The 27,958-nt window shown below is 34.7% G+C and overlaps 1 protein-coding gene across 3 annotated transcripts in view; it reads left to right on the plus strand.

Annotated features, from left to right (window-relative positions):
• Positions 1–27,958, plus strand: part of bsk (mitogen-activated protein kinase dJNK) — a 462,799-nt gene that overhangs the window by 253,481 nt on the left and 181,360 nt on the right. For all 3 annotated transcript variants that reach the window (XM_090404432.1, XM_090404431.1, XM_090404430.1), the window contains exons 6-7: positions 12,526–12,691; positions 19,954–20,025. In XM_090404432.1, coding sequence (XP_090260558.1) covers positions 12,526–12,691; positions 19,954–20,025 — 238 coding nt within the window. The remainder of the gene's footprint in view (positions 1–12,525; positions 12,692–19,953; positions 20,026–27,958) is intronic.

The raw sequence follows: 27,958 nt of genomic DNA on the forward strand, positions 1-27,958 counted from the left end.
AAATGTCGCTGACTTCTTTTAGAAGGATTATATCTGTCGTCAGTGGAACTGTAGGTCACTTTTTCCATAACCGTAGTTCCAATTTTGTTTTGGCAATCTAAATGGCCATATGGATGGAAAAATTTATATTTCATACCATGTTATTTCATTAGTATCCAAATGCTATTTCAATTTCAATGGACACTTCACATCCATTCCATACCAGCCTTGCTGTGTTTACACATTGATAAACACAGCAAGGCTGGTGTGGTGATTAATGAATATCTTAAAATTAAGTGCTCTATGGTAGAATTTTTTTTGTTTGTTTTGTTTTTTGATTTCAAGGTTTTACCTATGTGTATTAATTTGGCATTATGCTTCTTATATATGATGTTTGCTAGACATTTTCTTTATGTCATTGGGTTAACTCTTCAGTTTAGTTGAAACTCTTAAATTTCATGCTTTCAGGAAAGTAGCTTTGCATTAATTATTTCTCTTAAGTTATCCTAAAACTTTGAGTTGCTTTGTTGATTGCTGTTCTTGTGCAACTACAGCCTGCTCAAAAAATTCACACAGAATTTTGAAATGTACGCATGCCTCTTTCATCTTGAAATGTGGTCTAAGCAATGTTTACTGTTACTATTGTATATTCCCAGTGTATGTTAAATATTTTCATAATGAAAAATTCTGTTGGACTCTGTATCTTTAATTTTGTTGCATAGCAGTGGCGATGTTTTTTGAGAGTTATCATATAAAATTATTATAAAATTTAAGAATGCATTCTGTAGCTTCTAAGAATGCTCATTGTAAAATCAAATTATTTTTACATTTATAAAATGTAAAATATTTGGTCCAAGACAGAGCAAAATAAAGAACATGTAACTTGCTTGATTTTACAATGAGCATTCAAAAATTTGAAAAGCAATCTTATAATAGCTGCAGCAAGTATACTTAATATTTATAAATTATTTTATTATTATTATGTAACATTTCCATGGAGTCCCAGAAATAATTGTTGAAAATAGAGATGGAAACTTAGACTTAAGTGAAACGGAATTGAATAGATGTAAAATTTTTTGCTTGGCATCTTCAGTACATTGACAATGGAACACAATTGAAATGTAAAATGCAGAAATATTTTAAAATGCACTGCCACAGCATAAGTGAGGCAACAAACAGTCAACAAATTCTTAATTAAAAAATAAATCATCAGTTTCCTGATATGTATCCTCAAGGGGTGTACAGATTTCTGTGACAGTACTATATGATTAAGTCTACATTATTACTAATCTCCTATCAACAGTTTTCCTCAAAATTAGTCATTCTATGTTTTAGTGAGTCAGCTGAAGAAACTGTAGCTGCAAGAAATAGTTTCTCTAAAAAATGTTTCATTTGTCCATTTGACTTTTTTATGAAATTATCAAGAGATGACCGAACATGACTTTTATTAATCTCTCCACAACAAGCCAAAGTGTGATCAATTTCTCTTTTGACTTTCAAGAACTGTGAAGCATTAGTATCTGCACGAATACTAAAAAGATATAGTATACAAACACTAAAAATATACCATATCCGTGTTAAAAGTGAGACTGAGGAAAGCAAATGCATCTGCCCTGTGGGCTGTATGCTTTGTGAAGATTGCTGTTAGATGGTGTGTGAATAATCTAGACAGGATAAGTAAAATTTTGATAAATCACCACTTCTCTTTCACAATAACTTGCACATGTCTGAATTTACATAAGCAAATTATGTAAGTTGGGAACTGCACACGCACACCAACCAAGATTAGATGCAAGAATCAGTTCAATAAGAGAGATCTAGTCTTCACTGTTAAGTTGAGCATTATTACAATAAGTTGCCAGCTTCGTGGGCCAAGTAGTTAGCATATCTGCTCTGCAACCAACAGGTCACTGGTTCAGATCCCACTGTGAGCATGAATGTTTGTGACTATCTTTGGGTGGGAGATGAATTTCATCATCCAGTGTGAGACTACTGCTCTGCTTATTGGCAGCCTGGAGGGGCTTGAAAAAGTTCCATTTGGTCTCTAGATCAGGGTTTCTGGACTATGTAAAAAGATAAAAATGTAAACAAATTTTAAAAGTTAATGAAAATAGAAAAATCCCTAGCTCACTCACAGTACTAATGTTGTTATAGGTTTACAACCTTTCAGGAATGGAAATCACACACACACAAAAAAGTAGAGAAAAATTAAGTTCTGTTTTGTTAGGATGAGTGGAGAGTGTGCTATCATCAGCAAAACTGTGAATAGGATTTGAGGTCAGTGAGAGAGCAGATCATATACAGTATATATAAGAAAGAGGTTGAAATAACATATCCCTGAGAAACTCATTAACAGGAAAATATGAAGAGAGAACACCTTTCACCATTACGTGAAGCAAATGATCAGAGAGAAAACTAGCAACCCATTTACAAAGGAAGGTAGGTCAACCATAAGATGGCAATATATTGTGGAACCCTCATTGCCAGATCCTAATTAAATGCCTTGGAAATATTAAATACAACAGCACAGGTTTCTCCAAACTTTTCTATGATATGTGTCAAGAGGCAGGTATGGAGGCCAGGAGATCTGCTCTTGATCCTGATTGGCAAAATGGTGGTCATTTATTAGTTGATAGTTCTTCAGATATCAAAGAAGTTGATTGTTCATGACCTTCTCTATTACTTTGAACAACACACCGTATATGCCAGCATACAAGGCAACTGGCCATATAAGGCAACCTCCAAAATATCTATTCAGCATGTTTACTTTGTGCTATGCATATAAATTTATCACAAATTTTACACTTACTGCTAACAGATTCTTACACATTATATTTATTTTAATATAATGTAGACAGCGATCACCATTGGGAAATCGTGTGCACCAGTAAGATTTTATTAGAATCATCAGTAATCTCCTGATATGCCTCTAAGGGGTGTTCAGGTTATTATGATAGCACTACATGATTAAGTTTACATTATTATTAATCTCCTATCAAATTTTCCTCCAAATCAGTCTATTACTTGTCAGCATTCCAACATTGCTGTATCTAACATTTTGTTCTAACTGAATCAATCCACCTTTCTGATATCTTCATTTTTAATATGATTCTGCCATTGATGCCATCAGTTCACTCTCCTAATTCTCAGAATCCTCATATCTGTGGTTTCTAATCTTTGTATATCCTAAAATTTATATTCTAATGAAAAATAAATAAATAAAATGCATGCTTGTGCTACTAAATACATTTATTAAATATAGAATATTTATATATAAAATATATCAGTATATCAATGCCAAAAAGCTTATTAGAACACAATACATTCTCTGTCATCAATTTCGTGATATATACTTTCCTGAGGCGTACAAGATACTATGACAGTACTACATGATAAAGTTTACGTAATTAAAAATCTCTTATCTAAGTAGTCTCTCTCTCTCTCGTTTAACACTCCAGTATTGCCACGTTATATTTTTGTCTTCTAGGGCTGTGCTTCCCAAACTTATGGATGTAAAGCCTCCCTTTGGAAAAATTAAAATGTTTTATGGCCCTCAATTGGAAAAAAAATTGCAATACAGATATATATTGTTATAATATTTATTGTATTTATATTCAAGATTTTGCGTTTGTAAGCTTTTTTGTGCTTCTTATCCATAAATGCCCTTTGAAATGAAACTTATATGAATAAGCATATATTTACTAATATTCATTAAGTGTTGAAATACGCAGAAATTAAATACATTTCTTTTAAGATTAAAAAAAAAATACTTAAGTCTTAAACCATTTTAAATTTGTTTTCATTATTTCATGGTCCCCTCAACAAAACTTGCAGCCCACAGTTTGGGAAGAGCTGTTCTAGGGCATTTCTGACTACATGAATCTACCTAGACCTTGGTTCTTCCTCTAAGTCTTTTTCCTGCCATCATACTATCAAAAACCTGTTTTATTAATCCTTCCTCTCCCAACCTTTAAGTGACCCTACCAACTCAAATTAGCTCTGTTCATGCATTTTTGAATGCTAACAATATCGGGCTCCTAATATCTTCGTTTCTCGTATGATTTTGCCATTGATGCCATCTGTTCATTCTTTTTCTGATCAAGTAATTAGAAAAAAATTAGAGGAGTGATCAAGTGCTTTATTTCTAACCTAGTTCTTGGATCCATATCTTAAAACTGCAGTAGTCTTATTCTGTTGTCTATTTCCATATTTAATTTGCCATTGTCACTAAAAATTGTCTAAATTGCCAAAATATTATTCTTGTATAGGTTTTACATTTTACGTTGAAAATGCAGGTTGAAGTTTTCTGTGTTCCTGCCTATTTTATTCCATGTTCCTACCCATTTCTTTTTATTGCTAATTTTCGTGCCAAATTTTTTGCAGCTGTTATTTAATTTAGTTATAGAATCCTGGAGATTTGCACTGGATTTGTTTAGGAATACATCATCTGATGTTAGAGGCTTAATGGATTAAAACAGCACTTGAGAAAAGATTAAAAGTATTTAATTCTTCTAGTATGAGACATAACATCCGCACAAAGGTGACACAAAACTAAACGAAACACATGAACACTAGGTGGCACACTCTCTGTGGGCAGCTGTTGGCTGCCTAGGATGTAAATTGGAATCTCGCAGTATTAGCGCTTCCCATATTTTGGGAAGTTTAATGTAACTATATTTATTCAAATTAGGCTGATTTTTAAGATCAGCAGCAGGTTCTAAAAACAGTCTTTCTCTGCTAAATTTACTGTGATGGAACATGGTGGTGTTTTTCCAATTGATTCTGTGAGCTGTATCTAAAGCATGGTCTGCCCAATTGATCATAATCATGACTTCAGATGCATTGTTGATGTTCTTCCTGTTTGTCCATGGTAGGCCAACTTCCTGGAACAGGGAACTTTTTATACTCCAGGAATTGAAAGAGGAGAGATTTCATCTTTAGTGGAGCAGATAAAGGTAGCTAGTGTCAAGTGGGGTGTGAAAGCTGTGTAAAGGTTCTGTTTCTTTAAGATTGTGGATATTTTTTCTCAAATGCCTCAGACATAGGGGGATGATGATAGCATTACTAAAATCTTTCTGAAGAGAACTGTGGGAAGGATTGATTATTTTTTGATACTGTTGGAACTGTAGCCATTAGATAAGAAGGTATGGTGTATATCATTAGGTTCTGCTGCAAGAGAGAACTCATCGAAACAAAGGTTATAGGCTCTGTTGGTTAGTGTTTTAATAAGAGTGGGTGGGGATTATGGGAAAGTTTGTGACTGTATCTGCCTGTGTGAGTGGATTTCCTATATACTGAAAAGGACATTAGGTAGGCATGTTACCACAGTGTCTAGAAATGCTAAACTATTGTTAGTTTCCTTTTTCATAGTAAGCTGAATTCTAGAGGAATTGTCTGTAATGTGTCTGGGCCATGAGGCCAAATAGAGAACACATCATCCACATATCGTAAGCAGATAGGTTTGAGAGGGGATGAGTCAGGAGCTTGTTTTTCAAAATATTCCATAAAAAAAATTGGCATGGAGAAGTGAGTGTGGGAAAACTCATAGAGGTACCCTCTATCTTTTTATAAAGTTTGTGCTTCCAAGAGAAATATCTGGAATGGATAGCAAAGAAAAAGAGATCTGTGATATCGGGAGAGAAAACGTTTTTTATAAGTGAAAAGGTGTAAATTTGGGGGGTGGGGGATATTGGTGAACAGTGACATGATATCAAAGCTAACCAAAATATCTATTATTTTATGTTAAATTCTCAACAGAAGTTTATGCATCACCTGATTAAAGTAAAGAGCTAAGTGTGATATCTCCAATTCTGATATTATGTGTGCTTCTATATAAACAATAAGAGTGCACCCTTGTTTATACCTGATTTTACATCAAACCACCCTCTGTATACTGTATTGATGTGTATTAATGTTCCATTTACCCCATATAATTACTGCATTCTGGACATCTTTTCTCTTGGTACCTGGTAACTATTTGATGTAAAAATCTGATCCTGACTACCTGCATCTGGTCTGAATCCAGCTTCTGAAAGTTTCTTTTGCTCAAATTTTCTGATCCTCTTAAGTATGCGTATATAAATCTTACCTGGAACACTTAGTAGTGAAATTCCTCTGTGTTCTCACATTTAGTTTTATTTCCCTTTTTATAGATCAGAACTATAAGAGCTCTTCTTTAATCATGAATTCAGCCTTCCTACTAGGCCTTTTGAATTATGCAGTGTAGTAGCTTCATAACTTATCTCCACATTTGAGTATTTCTGATCAAATTTCATCTACTTCAATTGCCTTTCAACATTTTAGACTTTTGATAGCTCTTCCTACTTCAACTACTGATATGTTTTCTTATTGAATATTTTCTTCCATTGTTCTGTTTAACTTTCAGAGTAATTACCCCAGATATTCAGAATATCTTTAGCTTCAGTTTTCCTGTCGCCTTTATCATCTCTTATTCCCTTTATTATACTCTTTCCTCTGTCTTTTTAATATCCTCTAGAACATTTTCCCATATTTTTTGATATTTATCTTCTATAATCTTAAAGTTTATCGATGACTTTTGTTTAACTGTTTTTATGCACTGTTTTGTCTTTTTTTTTTTTTTCCATTTTTCTCTGTATTCTCTCAGCACATGTTGATGTACTTGCAGGAAATTTTCATATGCTTTCTTCTTTTTCAGTACTGCCTCTTTAACTTCTTGTGTCCACAGAGTTCTGATCATTGAATATTGTCATCAGAATTGCTCAACTTGAATTCATTTTAAAATATTTTTAGATATTTTCTTTTCAATATGATATTCGATTTTATCCTGCTTAAAACTAAGTGAAGATTGCATCCAATTTCATATCTCCTGTTTACTCTTATATCCTGATTCCTGTTTCAAGGTATCATCATCAGTCTTATATAGTTAAATAAGACTTCTTTTTTTTCTGCCTTTTCTCTCTCTGTGTGTATGTGTCCATGTGAAGTTGTGCACATCTTTATGTTAAAACATGGTATTAATGAAGACTAATCTGTGTACTGAATATAAATCCAGCAGGCATTACCATTATTATTAGCTTTATCCTTTTTTCCAAATTTTCCCTGAACATTTCTCTGATTTCTTTGTCAGCTGCCTTTTCTAATGGCTTAAAGAATTCTTGCACTTTTATCTTAGGAGAGACTTATGTAGGATTATAGTTACCAAGAAGATTTTTAATCCAGTTCCATATTTTGAAATTTGTCCACATATCTACTTGAAATTGCATGCCAATCAAGAAGTTTATTTCCTTGTTTGGTTTTGAATGCTATTGCTGCTACTCCTTCCCTTATGTGGTCACTGTTGCCTGAATATAACATCCTATATTTATTATTTAGTAGGATCTCATATATTTTAATTTTCTTAGGAATATCTTTTCTGTCCACATAGTTCTAGATCTTCTATCAATTTGACTTCTTTTCCATTAATACTTCTTACATTGATGGTGTTTATCTTGAATTCTGCTGACATTCATTTTGAGTTTGAATTTTACAGAGCATGAAATGTCTTCCTTCCATTCTCTGAATGGATAGCTAGCTCTTTCTCCCTTTTCAATCACTGCCTGTCATTATTTTTTAGATGAAAGCACTTTCTGTTTATTTGGGGTATAGAAACATCCCAAGCCTCAAGATCCTCTACAAATGATGCCTATCTTGCATACAAACCTTAATGCCATTCGTGAATGGACTGAAGATAACTTAGTCACTTTCAAATGTTAGGGAAGAATACAATCTTGCATTTTTTTCTCGGAAAAAGATCTCACTTCACCATACTTTCATTCATATACAAATTACCAAGCAAGATAAGGACCCTCTTCTTGGACTGATATTTACATCCAGTTTTTCTTTGAATAAAGAAAGTGAGTTTTATCGTCCGTAAATAAATCTAAGCATCCTTTTCTGCTCAAGTTGCTGCTTTCATCCATCCAGATACTCTGCACAAATCCCAAATCTTTTCAGCCTTAGAATACTGTCCACATAGCTGGGGTTGTGAACCTAAAGCCCTCCCTAAATATTTTTGATGCCTAGGGGAGGGTGGTTTATCTGCTCCTCTTACTTCAGGTATCTCACAGGTGACAAATTTCAGGCCTGTTTTCTTAAACAGATACTTCCATGCTCACTGCTCCACAATACTAGTATACATTATTCCTCCACTTTTCTTTAGGCCTGCTATTTACAGTCCATCTACAAACTCACTAAAGCCACTTCTCTTTTATTCCATCTGCCACTCCCATATAGCAGCCTTCCCTGTGAAGTGTTTCCTAACAACTACAACAGCCATTTTTTCAAGAATAATATCAGTAGATTGCTTCTTTTTTTGGCCATTACTTGCACCCTACACACAGCACTAATGTGCTATAAGTTCTGACTTTTGGTGTATGAGATTATTATTTAAAAAATAAATAAAGCTGAGGTTGTTCATTCTAATGTGTATGTATAGAATGTTTGAAAATTATGTATGCACACTTTAAATCTTTATATTTTGCAAACAGCATTAATATATTGTATTGTATTTTAAAGCTAAAACACAGCTCTTTATATTAAACTTTTTTTTACAGATACTACTAGAATAGATGGGATACATTCATTTTCCATCTTGAGTTTGTGTACACATGATAGGTCACAGAAGGAATACTTTTGAATAGGATACTTGAAAACATCTAGAAGAAAAACAAACCCAACATCAGAAGAATTGAATGTGGGAACTACAAGGGATCTTAACATTAACAGAGACCTCAATAAGGGATCTTAATGAAAAGGAAATCGAACTAGCAGAAGAACTGGAAAAGTACCATGTGGACATAATTGGAGTTACTGAGACAGAGAAGACATGAATAGGTGAGATTCTACTAAATAATAAGTATACGATGCTATATTCAGGCAACAATAATCAAGGTAAGGAAGGAAGAAGTAATGATAGCACTCAACACCAAACATGAAGATAAACTTTGAAATGGGAAAATGGACAATGAAACTTATTTGTGTTAATGGTCCCATAGAAGGCTCTCCTAAGGAAGAAGTGGATGAATTTTTCACCTTAATACAGCAATCAACATAAAGAAAATGAAAAAAGTGGACTTTATTGTAAATTATGAACAGCAGAGTACAAAGTGAATCCCAACAGACATAGACATGTTTGGGGAAAATTTGGAGAAATGGCAAAACTAATGATAAAGGTATGTATCTCGTGGATTTCTGCTCAGGATACAGACTAGTCATTACTAATACTGTGTTCCAACATAAAGATATACACAAGTTCATGTGGAAAGGAGATGCAAGCAATAAGAAAAGCCTTGTTGACCTTGTTATTCTTGATAGTAATGTCTTCATGCTGGTTCAAGATACAAGAGTAGAAGTTTGAAGTTGGAAGTGATCATCAGTTACGTTTAAGTACGATAAAATTGAATGTTACATTGAAAAGAACAGTATGTTATAAAGTTTTAAATCGAATTAAAGTTTGGAAAGCTTTTACAGATAAACTGTGGGCTCACCTATGCAAACATTTTTTTGGAAAAAAAATGAAGCAGTTCAAAAACAATAACCAAACCTTGGAATTTCCGTGGCAAACTGAAGAAAACGTTCATTCAGTAAGGAAGGTATCTGGTGGAGTTCCCTGCAAGGATAGAAAAATATGAACACCATGGTCGATATGGTGTTCCTAAAGTTAGAAGTAGTCATAGAAAAGAAAAGAGCATACCAAAAGCTCCTCTAGCAAATAATTTGGCAGATGCCCTAAAAGAATACAAAATAAAAGATAAGAGAGCTACCTTTTACTGAGATGTGTAATGGTAGCTAAACAAAAGTCATGGGAATACTTTGGTAAGAATATAGATGATAACTATCAGCAAAGTGTCAAAATGTTCTGGAGGTTTCTTAAAAAAAACTTAGAAATGTAGGAAAGAGTAAAGGAATCGAAGATGATAAAGGTGACATGAAAAGTGTAAGGATATTCTAGATATCTGCAGTAATTACTTTGAAAAACTAGTAAACAAAATACGCAATGACAGATGACTAGTAGAAATATTCAAGAAGAATATAAAAAATAGTACATATCAATAATAGAAGTTGAAAAAGCTATCAAAAGCCTGAAATGTGAAAATGTAGCTGGAGTAGATGATGTTCAAATATGGAGGTATAAAAGTTTTGCATTTGCCATACTGCATAATTCAGCGGACCTGGTCAGAAGGTAGAATTCCAGATGAAAAAAGGGAATAAAGCTGAATGTGAGAATTACAAATCGATTTTTTTAATAAGCATTCCAAGTAAGATTTATGCAAGAGCACACTTCAGAAGAGGCTAAGAAAAATTGTGGAAGAGAAAGTTGGAGAAGAATAACATGGGTTTGGGTTCAGGCCAAATAGAGGTTGTCAAGATGATTGTAGTTGAAAAATCATGGGAATATAATACAAATATAGACCTAAATTTTGTAGATCTGGAAAAGGCATATGACACAGATTCCAGAGAAAAGCACTTCAAAACACTAGAGTGATGTGGAGTAAATGAAACATAATACAGAGTAATATGTAGTCTATATATAATTTGTAAGTCAGCAGCTAGTATTGAGGAAATATGGGAAGATGTTTGATATGAAATCAGGTGTAAGCAAAGAGTTTGCACTGTGCTCATGGATATCATCATCTATATGGATCACATATTAAATGGATGCAGCATTAAACCTGATGTTAGAATCAGAGATATCAAACTTAGCTCTTTGCTTTATGCAGATGTACTCTTAAACATATCTGGTCCAAGTCACCATGATTCTGTAACTAAATTGAATAACAGCTGTTACAGATTTGGCATGAAAATCAGCAATAAAAAAGACCAAAACTATGAAAATCGGCAGGAAGACAGAAAACTTCAGCTCCACTCTCAATTGAGAATCTTACTGGGAATGCTTATTAAAAAAATCCATTTGTAATTCTCATTCAGCTTTATTCCCCTTTTTCATCTCCAATTCTACTTTAAAGCACAGTGCTCAAAAATTCAATCTATAGAACAAGCAAAATATTTTGGCTGTTTATCAGAGTTTTTAGAAAATAACATTAAATATGGAAATAGACAGCAAATAAACAAAGCTGGTATGGTGGGAAAGCATATGGAATAAGAGAGAAATTAGCCAAAACCCTAATCTAACAGTATACAAGACAATGTTCAAACTAGTTTTAAGTTTTGGATCTGAGAGTTGGATTAGCGACCACAGATATGAAAGTTCTGAGAAAGATTAGGGGAGTAAATAGTTTACATAAATGGCAGAATTATATTTAAAATGAAGGTATGGCCTGGTTGGCCAAGTGGTGAGCGTATCCACTCTCCTGCCAAAAGGCTGCGGGTTTGAATCCTGCCGTGGGCATGACTGTTTGTGCTTGTCTGTGAAAATACTAGTGATGGTGGTTGGTGGTAGATGGCTTTGGTGTAGATGATGAAAGTAGTTGTAGTTGGTAGATTGAATGGTGGAGAATGAAGAGTTGTAGAGTAAGTGCCTTCCTTCAATGAGTCTTTGGACTCCCTGGAGGTGTCGTGTAATAATAATATTAAGAAGGGGCTTGAGATTGTTAGCATTTAAAAATGTGTGAGCAGGAGTATCTAAGGTGGTATGGTCACTTAAACAGAATTGGAGAGGAAAGATTAGCAAAATAGTGTTTGATGCCAAGATAGCAGGAAAAGACTCAGAAGAAGACTAAAGTCTAGGTGGATTTATGCAGTCAGAAATGCCCTAGAAGACCTGGTAATATTGAAGTGCTAACAAGAAATAGACTAATTTGGAGGAATTAGTATATTTCTTAGTCATGTAGTACTATCATAACAGCCTCTACATCTCTTGACAGCACATATTAGGAAATTAATGATGATGATGGATATTTGAAAAAATTGAGTTTATAGTTTCATGCCATAATATTTGAGAAAATGTAGAGGGCAGTAAAGAAGCACGAGACACTTCACCTAACCTGGGACTTATAGTTCGTAGACATGTTGGAGAGATGTCACTCACATACTTGAGTTGAAAGCCGATATCTCCAATAAGTTTGGTTATTGTAGATGCATGTGCTTTAGCTTTAAAATACAAAAATTGTATTAAAATTGTTCATGAAATACACATTAAAGTGTATATGTGTACTTTTGAAAGAGAAAGATGAATTACCTTCCCCTTTTCTCCCTCCAAATAGATAGTAACTTTATATGCATTTTATGCTTAACATTTAAAGCATAGTACTCAAAAAATTGTAATGCATGTCAAGTGAGGAATATAGCTGCACTTTTTTGCAGAATTATCTTAGGTGATAGTTTGTTATCTTAAATTCTAACTATTCATATCATAGGCATGTTTTTTCGGTATATCACTGTTTAGTCTATTTATTTTCTGCAACTGATGCATTTTGGCTTTTAATTATAGTTAAATGCCTAAATTGTAAAAAAAAATTGTGTGATGACGCTGAAAAACTATTTTTATATATTTTAATAAACTTTGAATAGCTGCAGTATTTTTATGTTTCTTTGGTATTTTATGTTTTTTTTTTTTTTTTTCAATAGGATCTTAAACCTAGCAATATTGTAGTGAAATCTGATTGTACATTAAAAATTTTGGACTTCGGTTTGGCTAGGACAGCTGGTACAACATTCATGATGACACCATACGTAGTAACTAGATATTATCGTGCACCAGAAGTCATCTTAGGAATGGGTTATAAAGAAAATGGTGAGATTGCTGATATACCATTTATATATATATGTATACACTGCTTGAAAAGATAATATGTAAAAATGCCATTCATCAATCAACCATTGAATGTGGGGTTCTGGGCATCAACTGGAACATGAATCTGCTCAAAAAAATTCTGAACAGATGCTCACAACATGGGCTTCCATGGTAGGACTTCAATATGCAAACCTCATGTTACCTAAAGCAACATGCAAGTGTTGTATCGTCTTCAGTGGTACAAAGAGCGTGTACAGTGGATGTGGAAGCTCGGAAAACTGTGTTATGGAGCGGCAAATCATGCTATACCCTCTACCGAGCAGATGGACAGATGTGGCGGATACCCAGCGACGTCTCTTACCAAAGTGCGTAACCACAACTATGAAATTCAGAGGTAACTGTGTGATGTTATGGTCCTGTTTTTTCTGGTTTGGCCTTGTACCTCTGTGTTGCCACAAACATTGAACTCTGACAGGTATCTCAACCTTCTGGACAACAGTGCTTCCTACTTTTTGGTGTTTCTATGGAACTGACCATTGTCTCTGTCAGCAAGATAATGCACTGTGTCATAAGGCTGCAACTGTTTTGTTTGTGAACATGAACATCACCATACTTGACTGACCTCCACAGAGCCCTGATCTGAACCCTATTTGAATATCTGTGGGATGAACTGGAGTGTCAGATGAGGTCAAGGGATCCTGCCCCACAATAGTCCAGGACCTCATTAAATGTCTACAGGAAGAATGGTCCGAAATTCCTGTTGATCACTATTGTACACTTATGGAAATTATGCCCCATATGATTGCTGCAGTCATCGCAGTGAAAGGATGTCCTGCATCTTATTAAGGTGGGTGCCGTGGCTGTTTGTTCCTCAGACTGTGGTGTCTGTTGACTGTTTCCAAGCAGTGTATATGTGTAGTGTTTGTTAGTAGATGAATTTTCTGAAAATAAGGTTTCATGTTACTGTGATGTAGATAATAGAAAAATAGCTAAGCTTAATAAGTAATGGTGCTCCTCTATCTCCAATCAGAGGCCAAGTTAAAAGACTAATATAAAATTTTAATTAATACTGAAAAGTAATTTAAAAGACGTACCTAGTTATATATTTATGGAAAGCAAGGATAACAAAATATGTAGAGGGAAAGTTGATTGAGCTGAGAACATGCAGTAAGAGAATGGTTTTGATAATGGTGCATAAGACCAGTAAATAAGGAAAACGATGAATCAAATGGATTGTTGATTTTGAAAACTAAAAATTAAAGACCAAAAAGGAGAAAAAAACTAGCAAAACTTATACATGACCACAGCATGATAGTATTGCTGGCCATTTTGTGAAAATATTCAGATGGTAAACAGTGCAAAACTGACTGACCTGCTGTGCGGTTTAAGATTTTGTGGTAAGAGGAGATTATGTTGTTTGAGATTAGTTAGAAGTAATTGGTTTTCTTTAGTTGCCAAGAGAGTGAAATCAGATAGGATCCTTTTGTATTTATAGCATCCTGCCTGGGTCTTAATGCTAGAGATTTGGAACAGTGTAATATGGTTTTATTATCATGGACGTGTTTTGATTGTATTGCATGCAATGATATTTCCATTATGGAATTTCTGTTGATATTATTAATATATTTTTGTTTGCATTTTTTTTTTTTTAATGGTGGAATATAAGTATTCTGGTATGGGAATATTGCAGTCTTCATAATATTCTATTAAGTGAGACTTTAAATAGCAAATAGTTGATCCATTATAGCAGGTATTGCATACTAATTTATAAGTTTAACTGTTTGACAGTTAAACTTATAAACCACATTGTACTTTATTAAAACATCAGTAAGATATTATTGGTCTGTTTTCCTTCCATCATTTATTTGTTTACTGGTCTTATTTATACATCAACACCATTCTGTTACTGCATGCTCAATCAACTATGGCTCCAAATATTTTGTCATCCTTGCCTTTCATAAATATGCAAGCAGGTATGTCTTTTAAATTACTTTTCAGTATTAATTAAAATGTTATATTAGTATTTTAACTTAGCTTCTAGTTGGAGATACGTTAGCTTCATTATCTATGTTTCTTGCTGTTTTTCTATTAGTGTTTATTTTTTTTTAATAGACATACAGAATAAAAATTATACTGTCATAAATTTGAAGTTTAAGTTTGTGTATGTATTTATTTTACTGTTTGCACTCTTCCTGTTTTTTAATACATTTCCTAGCTTTTGGACATCGATCCATCCTGCTTTTACTCCTCTTTTTTAGTATAACATATCATATCATATATGTTAAATAATGACAGTGAACTTTTACATGTGGAAAGAAGTGGTCCAAAAAAAAAAAAAAATTCAATTTTCAAAGTTAATTCTTGATTTCAGCAAAGTTTGTAGATGTGTTCTATTGAGAAGATAAAAAGAGGGTATCTACAGTATCCTCAAAGAAACCAGCTCTCCTCACTCAATAATTGCTCTTCAGCACAAGGACAATGACCCACCTGGTTTTATTTTGAACTCATGTTCATTCTTATTTTTTCAGCATATTGTCACGTACTTAAGAATGCCAGTTTACTGTACATATAGACATTTTCCTTAAATACAAGAATGAAATAACTTCTGAGCAGATTATCAGTAAATGCATGTTGTTTAACCTTGCAAAGGTTGGGTGTTTGATGACTCATGCTTGAATATGTATTTATAAACTAAAAGAAATAGAAACACAGAAGTTTGCTTACAGATGAAGAAATTCACCAAATTTTAGTCACTATTTTCAATAAGCAGAAATTACATGCAATGATTGTTAATCGTTACTGTTGGCCCACATCCTTCACTTTCATGGTACAGGTATACTTATTTCTTGTAGAGAGGCTTATACGCTGGTTAGACATGATAACTAATAATTAAGGAATTGACAGCATAGACTAGAAATATAAATTAAATAAACTTTAATATATACTTTCCGATATTTCGGCAAACGTCACATTGCCATCTTCTTGGGAACTTAATACAAAGACAAGTGCACACAAGTACTACATAACAGCAAATGAGATTGCTGTTAAGATGGCAACGTGACGTTTGCCGAAATATCGGAAAGTATATATTAAAGTTTATTTAATTTATATTTCTAGTGCACGCTGTCAATTCCTTAATTATTAGTTATCATTTGGATTTACCATTATACACCAGAATCCAAATATAAAAATAAAGCCACTACAGTGGACAGAAGCCAGTTGTTCAGTGCCAAAGAAGACAAAGTCAGTTCCATTGGCAAGAAAGGTCATGGCATCGGTGTTTTGGGATGCTAAAGGCATTTTGTTTATTAATTATCTTGAAAAGAGTAAAACAGTAACCAAGGAATATTATTCCAATCTTTGAACCTGACTAGATGAAAAAATTCATGAGAAAAGACATGGTTTACAGAAGACAAAAAATCATCTTTCATCAGGACAATGCATCTGCCTTTGTGGGCAGGTGCATTGTTTTGGCAATGAGAAAATTAAGGGATCTGCACTATGAATTGTTGGAACATCCACCCTATTCCCCAGATTTGGCTCCCTCTGATTTCTATCTCTTTCCAAAACTAAAACTCTTCCGCGCTGCTCTGTGTTTTTCTTCGAATCAAGAGGTGATTGCAGCTCTAGAGGGATATTTTGCAGATCTTACTGAGAACTATTAGAGGGTCGGGATAATGGCTCTGGAGCATCGCTGGAATAAATGTATTAGTCTTAAGGGAGATTACGTTGAAAAATAAAAATAATTTTGAAATTATAAATTCATTTTTTCATTGTTAGGTCGAGAACTTTTCAGACCACCCTCATATATCAACCACCAAACTCTGTAGTCTGCATGCACTCAGTCTATCCTCATTACCAGCATTTTACGGTCCCGATCATTTTCATTATCTATTCTGTGTCTTCTCCAAGGTTACTTCATCCCCTTCAGATCCTGGCGATGAGATTTGAGGAAAGAAATCCAGATACAGTCTGATCAGAGCTTTATACAATGGGACCACCACTCTTTTATCTCTCGTAGTCGGTGTTCCCCTCAATATTGCAGTAATTCTGAGATGTATTCATTGGTCCTCTGAACTTCCGATTTCTATCTACAGTCATTCCAAGATCCCTTACTTTTCCACTGCTTCAGTATAACTTCACCAAGTGAGTATGAAGCATCCTATCTGCAGATCCCAAATTTCAAAAACCTTGCATTGATCCTTAATTAGTCACACCTTTTTTTTTGTTACATAATTAGTCTCATGGAGCCTATTTGATTCCAAAATTGAAGTTATGATATTTCTCATGATTTCATGAGAAATATTGAGAAATATTTGTTTTATTGATTATAAGGTTGATTATGGTGAATAAAATTAAATAAACGAATCATTAATATTGCTTTATTTTTATATTAATTATTAAAACATTTTTATTGAGTCTTAATTTTCATTGCAATTATTACATCTTACTGAAGAATGCCATTGTAACAAAAGCTCAGATATTTTTCACACTTTGACTTTATTTTACTATCCTTCGATCTTGGGCATATTACACAGTGGTGTCATCAAATGCAATAATTGCGACTAGAACAAGAAAATATACATAAGTACAGAATCGAAAAAAAAATCACTCAAAAAATACATAAGTAGTTGCATAGGGTCTGAAATTACTCCTTACTCCGCAACCGGTTGCACCGATGGCTGACACGTGACTGGTTCTGCGTGCAGCAAGAAACTCGGCTACTTGAAATTGTAACAAAAATTCATCATTGGTTTTGTCAGAAATCGAACTTGAATGACAGCTGTGGTCAAATAAACCCTGTGTGACTAATTAAAGGTTAAGTTGTATTGGACTAAAATTCCCATTCATTTGTCCACCTTCCAGCTTATTCAAATCCTTTTGGAGAACCAAAACACAAACACTATTACATTATTTATCTCCCTGCAGTCCCATGATAATATTATTGACATAAAGACTGACTATTAATGGTCCTAGTACTGAACCTTGTGGAACTCCCCTTTGACTTTCCTACTCTTGATACTGCTCCCTAATAAACAGCTCTCAGATATCTATCAGAAAATCAGTTACCAATCCAAACCCAGCTTTTCCTACTGCCTACTTTTCATGCACACACACACACACATTCCTGTTCTTCACCTGCCACATTTTTAAACCATGGAACTCATATATGCTAGATGCATAGCAAGATATGAAATCCTTGGCTTTGCTATGAATAATGGAATCTTAAATGGTGTTGGGCTGGGTGACAATATGTTAGATCTGGTGGCTGCCATTATGAATACAGTTGGATACAATAATTTTGCAACAAAAAAATCGCACCAATCATACAAAAAAAAAAAAAAAAAAAAAAATCAATTTCAATAGTGCGAACTTAAAAACCACTACTGTTCCTTCCTTCCTTCCAACTAATATTTATCTTTTAGATGCAAACGTAAGTTTCTGTGATTTGACGGTTCTGTGGGAAGTTTTTGGTATTGAATCCACATTATGATGTAAATAAAGAGTTTAATAAAAAATAAGTAATTAAAACCTGAGAAGTTTCATGAGTTGTAAGACTTACATCATCAAGGGTTCTGGTACAGAAAAATTTTACACAACGAAAGCCTATTAACAATTAATTACACATATTAGATGTTTTGATAACTTCACAACTGTTACACATAATTGATAAACAAGAATACAAACAGTAAATTCATTACTGTATGTGTATTGGAACATTACTAGTTGTTATCGCATTCTGTAGTATACGCGTGTTATATCCTAGGTCCGTAGCAGTTAAATTTTTGATGAAAGCAGATCATACTTGATGTGAAATTAAGCCTTGATATTTATTCCATTGTGCAGGGATCCTAAGCATTTGCGAGGCTTCTTTAAATTTCCTTGTAACACTCCCTTACATCAAGAATGTCACAAGAATTCCGACATCAACCAAAACCTCCACATCACCCCATGAAAAAACCAGGCATTTATGAGATTAATCACTCTTGCGGCATTTGTTATGTAGGCCAGACAGGAAGATCAAGAGAGATCTGCATGTCCGAATACATAAAAGACGTTGAAAAAAGAAAATAGCATAAATCAGGCCTGGCATTCCACACAACTACTACAGACCATCAAGTATTTGGGCAACAAACAAAACTGTCATATAATGATCGAAACTGTTTCACAACAAAATTTAAAGAAGCCTACAAATGTTTAGGATCCCAACTATAAAAATCAAGGCTTAATTTTACATCAAGTATGGTCTACTTTCATCAAAACTTTGTATTACGGACCTAGGATATAGCACATGTGATACCACAGAATGTGATAACTAGTAATGTTCCAACACGCATATGTAATTCCCTATTATTAAGAACTTTGACAACAAAGTTCTTGTAAAGATCTTGTATTTTTACAAGATCTTTACAAGAACTTATAGTACATATGCACTATGGGTGGAGTAAGGATTTTTCTTTTTCCATTTTTATCAATTTTATATATTTTTTGTAATTTTTTTACATAGTCCAGAAACCTTACTCCAAAGACCAAACATGGAGCTTTTATTCTCTTTCAAGCCACTTCAGGCTTCCAATAAGCAGGGTGGTGGTCTCACACTGGGCAATGAAATTCATCTCCCACCTAAAGGCAATCACAAACATTCATGCCCACAGTGGGATTCAAACCTGTAACCTGTTGGTTGAAGAGTATGTACGCTATCCACTCGACCAACAGATCAGCAATGCTGCATATGTATTGTGCTGCATCTCTTATGTTCTCTATTGCCAGGTATTATTTTATTTCTTTAATTTTTTTTTTTTTTTGGTATCATTCTTTTTCTCACTCCATCCAATTCTCGTTTCCATAAAACTTCAAGAAGCAATGTTAAGAATGTCATAACCTATGATGGCATAAGTCAAGTTGTAGAACTGCCACTTATTATCTCAATACAAGTGATATTTAGTGAAAATTCCTCTTTTCCTGTTATTTTGGCTGATACTTCCCATACTCATTTGGATGTTAACATTTGTCAAGGAACACTGGATTGCAGGAAGGTGATGTGATGCATGTAATTTGATTTATTTCTGTATGTATTTAAAAAAAGTTTTAAAATACATTTAGTAGTTGTAAAGTTTTTTTTTTTTTTCAATGATGTTCTTACCAGTTATATTAAATTTAATATAACTGGTAATATTAAAATCTTATTAAAAATGTAATTTAAAATCTTGTAGGGATATTTTCTTTTCAGTGAATTAATTTATTTCTTTTATTAATTTCAGTGGATATTTGGTCAGTTGGATGCATAATGGGAGAAATGATACGAGGTGGTGTTCTTTTTCCTGGTACAGACCGTATCCTTTCAATTTTAGCATTACTTTCAGGTGTATGTACTGTGCAACAAACCCTATAATATGGGAATGTAGGCATGAGCTTAGCTAGTCATATGTAGTAGAGTTTCTGTACATGACAAAAATTGTCATGTACAGAAGCTCCCTTTTCACTGGGATGGAAATGGATGGCAGAATTCTAGTTATACCACTAGTTATTTTTTAGAGGAAGTTATGGTGCATGATTTAAATGTGTGTGCTATAGAAAGAGGTTGTATTAATTCATACAAGAAATTTTTAAAATATATGTAACTTCTTTAGTTGGGCAAATGTTACTCCCCAAAAAAAATATCAAATATGAACAACTTCTTAGGCACTACAGCCCCATGTAGGGCCTTGGCCTCCCATTTTTGGGTTTCATAACTCACTATGAGGTGGAGTCGTTACCCCCATGCCCAACCATGTGTAATTGTCTGTGAAGCGTTTTGTTCTTAAGACCGGTTTGCCTGCTTTGCAGGAGGAAAAACCCCAGATAAACTGGGGAGAAAAACCCTGCAGTCCATGCCCAAGACCAGCTAACTTGGCTATGTCTGAGAAAGATCCTTAGTTTCTCACGTCAGCGACGAGAATCAAATGCAGGACACTCCTTTCCCAGGCATACGGTTGCTAAACGTGTAACCACTTGGCTAACTGTGTGGACAATATGAACAACTACACTATCCATATACCTGAGAATAGCAGTGTTCTTATCTGTATTTAAAATAAATTCTACCACAAAATCTAATCTTGTGAAATTCATAATTCTAGTTTTCTGATGTTATTAAAACAACTAGCCAAGAAGAAGATTACATTTTGAAACAGTGAATTGTAAAATATTGAGCATACAAATAGGCATTCTCTTCTCCTTTCTCCACTTTTATTTATTTCTTTATTTACTTTTGTTTTTCCAAAGGATTATTTTTATAATTAAAATAATATCCTTTTAAGTAGTCTTTCTGCATTCCTTAATCTACTCTTCACAATCCCTATTAGTGTGAATTCAGCTTAACTTTAATTCAAATTATTTATTATTATTAGAGATCTACAAGGAGTCGAGGACTCATTGAGAGAGGCTATAGGCATGTTGCTGTCATGCCTTCACTTAAACTCATTCATGCTAGATGCACTCACCACTTCAATAGGCAAACCACTTAATGAGTGAAAAATCTAGCTGTGACTCCTTTCCTAACTGAACACAAACTGAACTTCCACAGGTACCCTCTTGTTCTCTCCCTGTATAAAGAAAAATTTCATCAACTGATATAACACCCTTTCAGAAGTTTATAGACTTGTATCTTATCACTTCTCATGTCCACATACTCTCAATCTGTCCTCATAACCTACATTCCATAATCTCAATATCATCTTCAAAACTTTCCCATACAGTCTTTCCACAACTTCTTTATCCCCTTGGAACCCAGGAAACTAAATCTGTACACAGTGGTCTTTATGGTTGTATCAAGATAAAGAGACAAAATCATTTACTTATATGTTAGTGTAGTTTGTTTCAACATCGTAATTATTTTATGAATTGTATTTGCAGTTTTTGATATGAACATCAAATTCCTATTCCACCATAACTCCATGATCCTCCTCATCAGTTTCTTGAAGCCTAATCCTACCAGTGTGTAATATGCCATTGGTTATCTCATCACATTAAAGTGCATAACTTCATTACTAACATTAAATTGATAGCCACACACTTCTAATCTATTTAAATCATTCTATAAGTGCTGTATATCAATATCATCCCTGATTGTGCCCTGCTTACCTTTGCATCATCAGAAAATAATTGAATATCTGCTGCAAGTCTTTCTCAGTATCATTATTTTATAGATTGAACAACACTGGTCCAAGGACTCATTCTTGGGGTCTACTAGACACCTTAAATCTGGCAGATTCACTTCCTCTCATATACTACTTTCTGATACCCATCTCTTAGCCATCTACTTATCAAAGTCTATAGTTTATATCCCATATTCTCTATTATATGCAACAGCCTTTCATATGGTATCTTAACAAAGTCCAGCATTATAAAGTGCATCCATTTCCTTTATCCAACTCAGCTGTAACATTATTATAAAATATGAAGCAAACTTTTCAGGAATGCCCTCCCTTTGGTAAACCCATGCTGTTCCTTGCAAAGTATAGTGTTTGTCATACCATTGAAAGTTTATATCAACTTCTCTAAAATCTTCACAACCACTCCAGAGATACTAATAAGATATTTAGACTCTTTGCACCATGCTTGTACAGTGGGATTATTATACATTCTTTCCATTCCTGTGGAATCTGAGGCTCAAATTATACAAAATATGTCAAGGGCCTAGCCAGTTTGGCTGAACATTCTTCTTCTTCCTTTCAGGCTTATAGGCCAAGTGGCCTGTTCTGGACTCAATTCCATCTTTTTAAGGGTCTTCCTCTGCATCGAGTACCTTTTGGGTGGTTAACCCACTAAAAAGACTCGTGGCTGAACATTCCTTTACCATATGTGCTGATATCCCATCTATCCAACAGCTCTAGCAGCTCATTTTCATGCACCTCTATCGCTTTGCTTAATGTAGTGGTAGCACTGTGCACTGTGTTACACTCACACCAGGTTTGATAGGTCTTAATGAAGTGAGCACTCATTATTTGAACAATGGAATTCGTTTCTACACAGAACACCTCTCATCTGCATTCATTAAAGTTTCTTCACATTCTTGCAGCATAACAATAAAATTCTTTTGGGTTGCTTTTAGCCTGTACACTATTTCTTTTCATACTCCAGCTTGGCTTTTGAAAGTACAAATAGTTATAACTTTTCGGACTTTCTTTTATATATTTCATAACTCCTCTCATCCCTTATTCTCACAATATTCCTTCCACATCTTACTCACCTTATGGATCTCTTGTTTAATAAGATCATTTCACTCCTACTCAGTTTATACTACAATAAGATGCCTAATAGACAGACCAGAGAGTAGTATATGGTGGAGTAGAATCCAGAAGAATGAAGGTGACTAGTGAAGTGCCTCAAAGCTCTGTACTAGGACCACTATTCTTTAATTTGTATATTAATAGTGAATGATTTTTTTTTGGGGGGGGGGGTATTGAGATGTTTGCTGATGATGAAAACTGGGGAGGACAACAGTTGATAAAGGAAATGTAGATATCCTGCAGGATGATTTAAATAAATTGGCATTGTAACAGATGATAATGGTTGTCAATCTAATGTTTTAAATTTAATTAGGCTAGGGATTTGGTTGTAATAGTTGTTGGTTGATTTGAATTTATGGCCAAAGTAACTCAGGCTATGAGAGCAGTATACTGTATCTGTTAATTGCATTTGTTCTAATTGTCTGTTTTGTGGGATAAAAACCAGAGTTTTTGAGAGGATAAAACCCTGCCACCCTTGGATGATGAAAAACACACAAGGTGCTTAAGAGTCAAAGCTGTATAACTGAGAGGAGACCTCCACATAACCTTTGAAGGAATGCAGAGAAGTGAACGAGGATGGGCTGGCCATCTGGGATTTAGCCGACCAAATTGTATTCTTATTGGTTTAAACCACAACATAAAATTGATGGTATAACATGGCAGAATTTCATGCCGGCTGGGGTGTCGCCGCTTAAACAAGATCCCCATTGTTTTTGCCAGGGAACCAGGGCAAACAGCAAAAAGTCAGCTACTGGAACAAATCCTAAAACATACCCCAACTCAACATCACTAGAGTTCAAGATCAGTACTATCAACATAAGAAGCCTGAATGGCAAAGAAATGAGGCTAGCTGAGGAATTCGATAAGTATCAGATTGACATAATAGGGAGTGATTGAAACAAAAAAGACAAAACTGGTGAGATCTTTCTGATCGATAAACACAAAATGTTATATTCAGGCAATGACAATCAAAGAAAAGCAGTAGCCATAGTATTCAACACTAAATACGAGGCTAATCTTCTTGAATGGCAGGCAATTTCAAGTAGACTGGTGTGGACAAATATCAGAATGGGGAACTGGACAATGAGACTTATTTGTGCCTATGGTCCAACAGAAGGTTCTACTAAGGTAGAAGTGGAGGAATTTTTTGAGGCTTTAGGGAAAACAACTGACACAATGAAAAAGGAAAAGTTGGTCCCTGTTGGGGATCTAAATAACAGAGTAGGAAATGATTGCGAGACATACAAAAATATTTTGGGAAAATTTGGAGAAAAGAGCAAAGCTAATAATAATGGCAAATATCTGTTGGATTTCTGCTCAGGACATGAACTGGTTATTACTAACACCATTTCCAACATAAAAATGTGCACAAATTCACATGGAGAGAAGAGGCAAGGAATAAGAAAAGTCTCATTGACTATAAGAAATTTAGTTTAATCCTTTATTCAAGTGTGAGCAAACAAAGTTTGCGCCTGAAAGTATCTTCAGGACTGGGGTAAGGTGGTACAACACTAGGGCACTCCTTGCAAAGGTGGAGCAAGCTACCAACACTCCTATCTCAGTATCTCCCATAATGCAAACCACATCTCCTTGCGGATATGTCTAATGTTATGCATTAAGGGTAGGGCCACAACCCAGACTAGTTTCGACCTTTATTGAGGTCTCTTCAGTGGGAGCCAGGCCCAAGTGGAGATACCAGGCAGAAGCATTAGCAGGTCATCTCTACCTATAGGAGTTGCCAAATGGTGTGCCACCCTTTTTTAATAAATTACTCTGGATTTAGAGAAAGATGTTGAAAGTTTATTTTTCACTTGGTTAGAGTATAAGAAATTTAGTTTAATCCTTTATCCAAGTGTGAGCAAACAAAGTTTGCGTCTGAAAGTATCTTCAGGACTGGGGTAAAGTGGTACAACACTAGGGCACTCCTTGCAAAGGTGGAGCAAGCTACCCACACTCCTGTCTCAGTATCTCCCATAATGCAAACCACATCTCCTTGCAGATATGTCTAATGTTATGCATTAAGGGCCTGGCTCCCACTGAAGAGACCTCAATAAAGGTCTAAACTGGCCCTTCCCTTAATGCATAACATTAGACAAATCTGCAAGGAGATGTGGTTTGCATTATGGGAGATACTGAGATAGGAGTGTTGGTAGCTTGCTCCACCTTTGCAAGGAGTGCCCTAGTGTTGTACCACCTTACCCCAGTCCTGAAGATACTTTCAGGCGCAAACTTTGTTTGCTCACACTTAGATAAAGGATTAAACTAAATTTCTTATACTCTAACCAAGTGAAAAATAAACTTTCAACATCTCATTGACTATGTTATTGTTGAGAGCGACGTTTTCTCCCTGGTGCAGGGCACCAGAGTGTACAGAGGATTTAAAATTGGAAGTGATCACTATTTAATCTTGAGCACGATAAAATTGAATTTCATTTTGAAAAGTAGAACATTTAAAGCAAGTAAAACTTGAGCAGCTCTCAGATGTGAACTGTAACTAAAATACAGAAAGGTTATTTAAGAAAAAATGAACCTGTTTGAGAACAGGAACCAAACCTTGGAGATTCAGTGGCAAGCCTTGAAGAAAACACTGGTTGATTCAGCCACAGAGGTATGGTGAGGTTGTCTGCAAGGATAGAAAAATCAGAACTCCATGGTAGATACAGGAAGTTAAAGAGACAGCGAAGGAAAAGAAGAAAGCACACTGGACAGAGGGACGAATTATAGAGTATTACAGTAGAGCTGTCATAGTACCCATATATAAAAAGGGAAATAAAACTGAATGTGAGAATTACAGAGATATTTATCTACTGATTGTTCCTGGTAAGATTTATGCAAGTATACTTGAAAAACAGTTGAGAACAATTGTAGAAGAGAAGTTTAGTGAAGAACAAGCTGGAATCAGGCCATATGGAGGCTGTCAGGATCAGATTTTCACTTTACAACAAATTGTTGAGAAATCATGGGAATATAACAAAGATCTGTATTTAAGTTTCGTAGATATGGAAAAGGCCGAGCGGTTAGCGTATCCACTCTCTGAACAAGAGGCTGTGGGTTCGAATCCCACCTGCACATGGATGTTTGTGATTGTATTCCACCTTCATACATTCATTCACCCAAGTATAGATACACTCTCCCAATATGGACTTGGTCTCCATGGGAGTAGTAGACCCAAAAACCTTCCTCAATGGGAGCGACCTTCACCCTGCAGTGGATAGAAAAATAGGCTGTTCATCATCATCATCAGATATGGAAAAGGCATATGACAAGGTGCCAAGAGAGAAGCTATTCAAAACGCTACAGTTGTATGGTGTCAGTGGATCATTACATCAAGCAATACTTAGTCTTTATTGAGTTGTAAGTCAACAGTTAGAATTGAAGGAAGTACAGGGAGATGGTTTAATGTTAAATCTGGTGTCAGACAAGGATGTATGTTATCACCTCTGTTATTCATTATCTATATGGATTACGTTATGAAGGAAAGTGGTATTAAACCTGATATCAAAATTGGAGATGTTAATGTCAGCTCCTTGCTTTATGCAGACAATTTTATACTTCTAAATAAATCCGCTACAAGTCTGCAAGATTCCCTGACTAAATTGAATAACTGTTGTGATAGATATGGTATGAAGGCCAGCAATAACAAGACAAAGATAATGAAAATAGGCAGAAGCATTGAAAATATCAGCTGTATTGTGAATGGAGAACCTATAGAACATTTCAGCTACGTAGGTTCGATTTTTAGTGAAGATGGTAAATTAAATATTGAAATAGACAACAGAATCAACAAAGCTGGTATGGTAGGAAGTCAATTGAATACATTTATATGGAATAAGAGAGAAATTAGTCAAAACACTAAATTAGCTGTATACAAGTCAGTATTCAAACCAATTTTAACTTATGGATCTGAGAGCTGGGTCAGAAGTAAAACACTTCACCAAAGACTAGAGACCGCAGATATGAGAGGTCCTGATAAAGATTAGGGGCATGAACAGATAGCATAAATGACAATATCATATTAAAAACGAGGATATTAGGAAAGAACTTGACATTGTCAGCATCCAGGAATGCGTTAGCAGAGCTAATCTCAGGTGGTATGGTCACTTAAACAGAATGGGCGAGGAAAGATTAGCCAAACAAGTGTTCTCTCCCAGGTAGTAAAAAGTGCCTTAGAAGACAGATATATAAATATAAGATCTGACAATGTTATAGCTTTGACAGGTAACAGATTGATTTGGCAGAAAATTTTAGGTAGGAAGTTAGTAATTATGTAAATTTTTCCTGTAGTACTATCATATCCTGTACACCCATTGAGGATAAATGTCAGGAATTTGATGATTGTGTGTTCTCTGCCAGGTTGGCAGGGAAAAAAAACCCAGAGGAAGACCAAGATATTAAGTCGACTGATATGGTAAAAAGGACCTTATAAGACAGAAATATGAGATCTGATAATGTTGGAGGTTTGACAGGTAACAGATTGATTTGGAAGAAAATTGTGGATAGGAAGTTAGTGATGATGTAAATTTTTCATGTAGTACTATTATATCCTGTACATCCCTTGAGGGTACATGTCAGGAATATGATGATAAACACAGGAGTAAAAATATGGATGAAATTATCCCTCTTTATAAGGCCATCATTCATTTTTTTTAAAAAATTATGTTGATTACTACTGTGTTAAGAATAATTACTTTAATTTCCCAAAGTGATGTTTCGACCTTCATATTAAATCATCATCTGTAGTACATACACACACTCATAGATACAGACAAGCTACATTACAATTCAAACAGTATGCCAGAATGATACTAATTTGATCAACCATTATTCTACAGGCTTGATCTCTAGTGAGGAATAAAAAAAAATCCACATGAAAGCTGTTTTTACATGGCCAGAAAACAAACTCATGAACAGCAACCTTTAAATCTGCAAAATTAAAGAACTTATTCAACTCCTCCAAGGATCGCTTTCCTCCCCTGCTCCACCCTGGAGTATACTGCAT

Source organism: Typopeltis vanoorti, chromosome 14 (genome assembly GCF_054136105.1).
Source record: "Typopeltis vanoorti isolate ZY-2024b chromosome 14, IOZ_Tvanoo_1.0, whole genome shotgun sequence".
Taxonomy (NCBI): domain Eukaryota; kingdom Metazoa; phylum Arthropoda; class Arachnida; order Uropygi; family Thelyphonidae; genus Typopeltis; species Typopeltis vanoorti.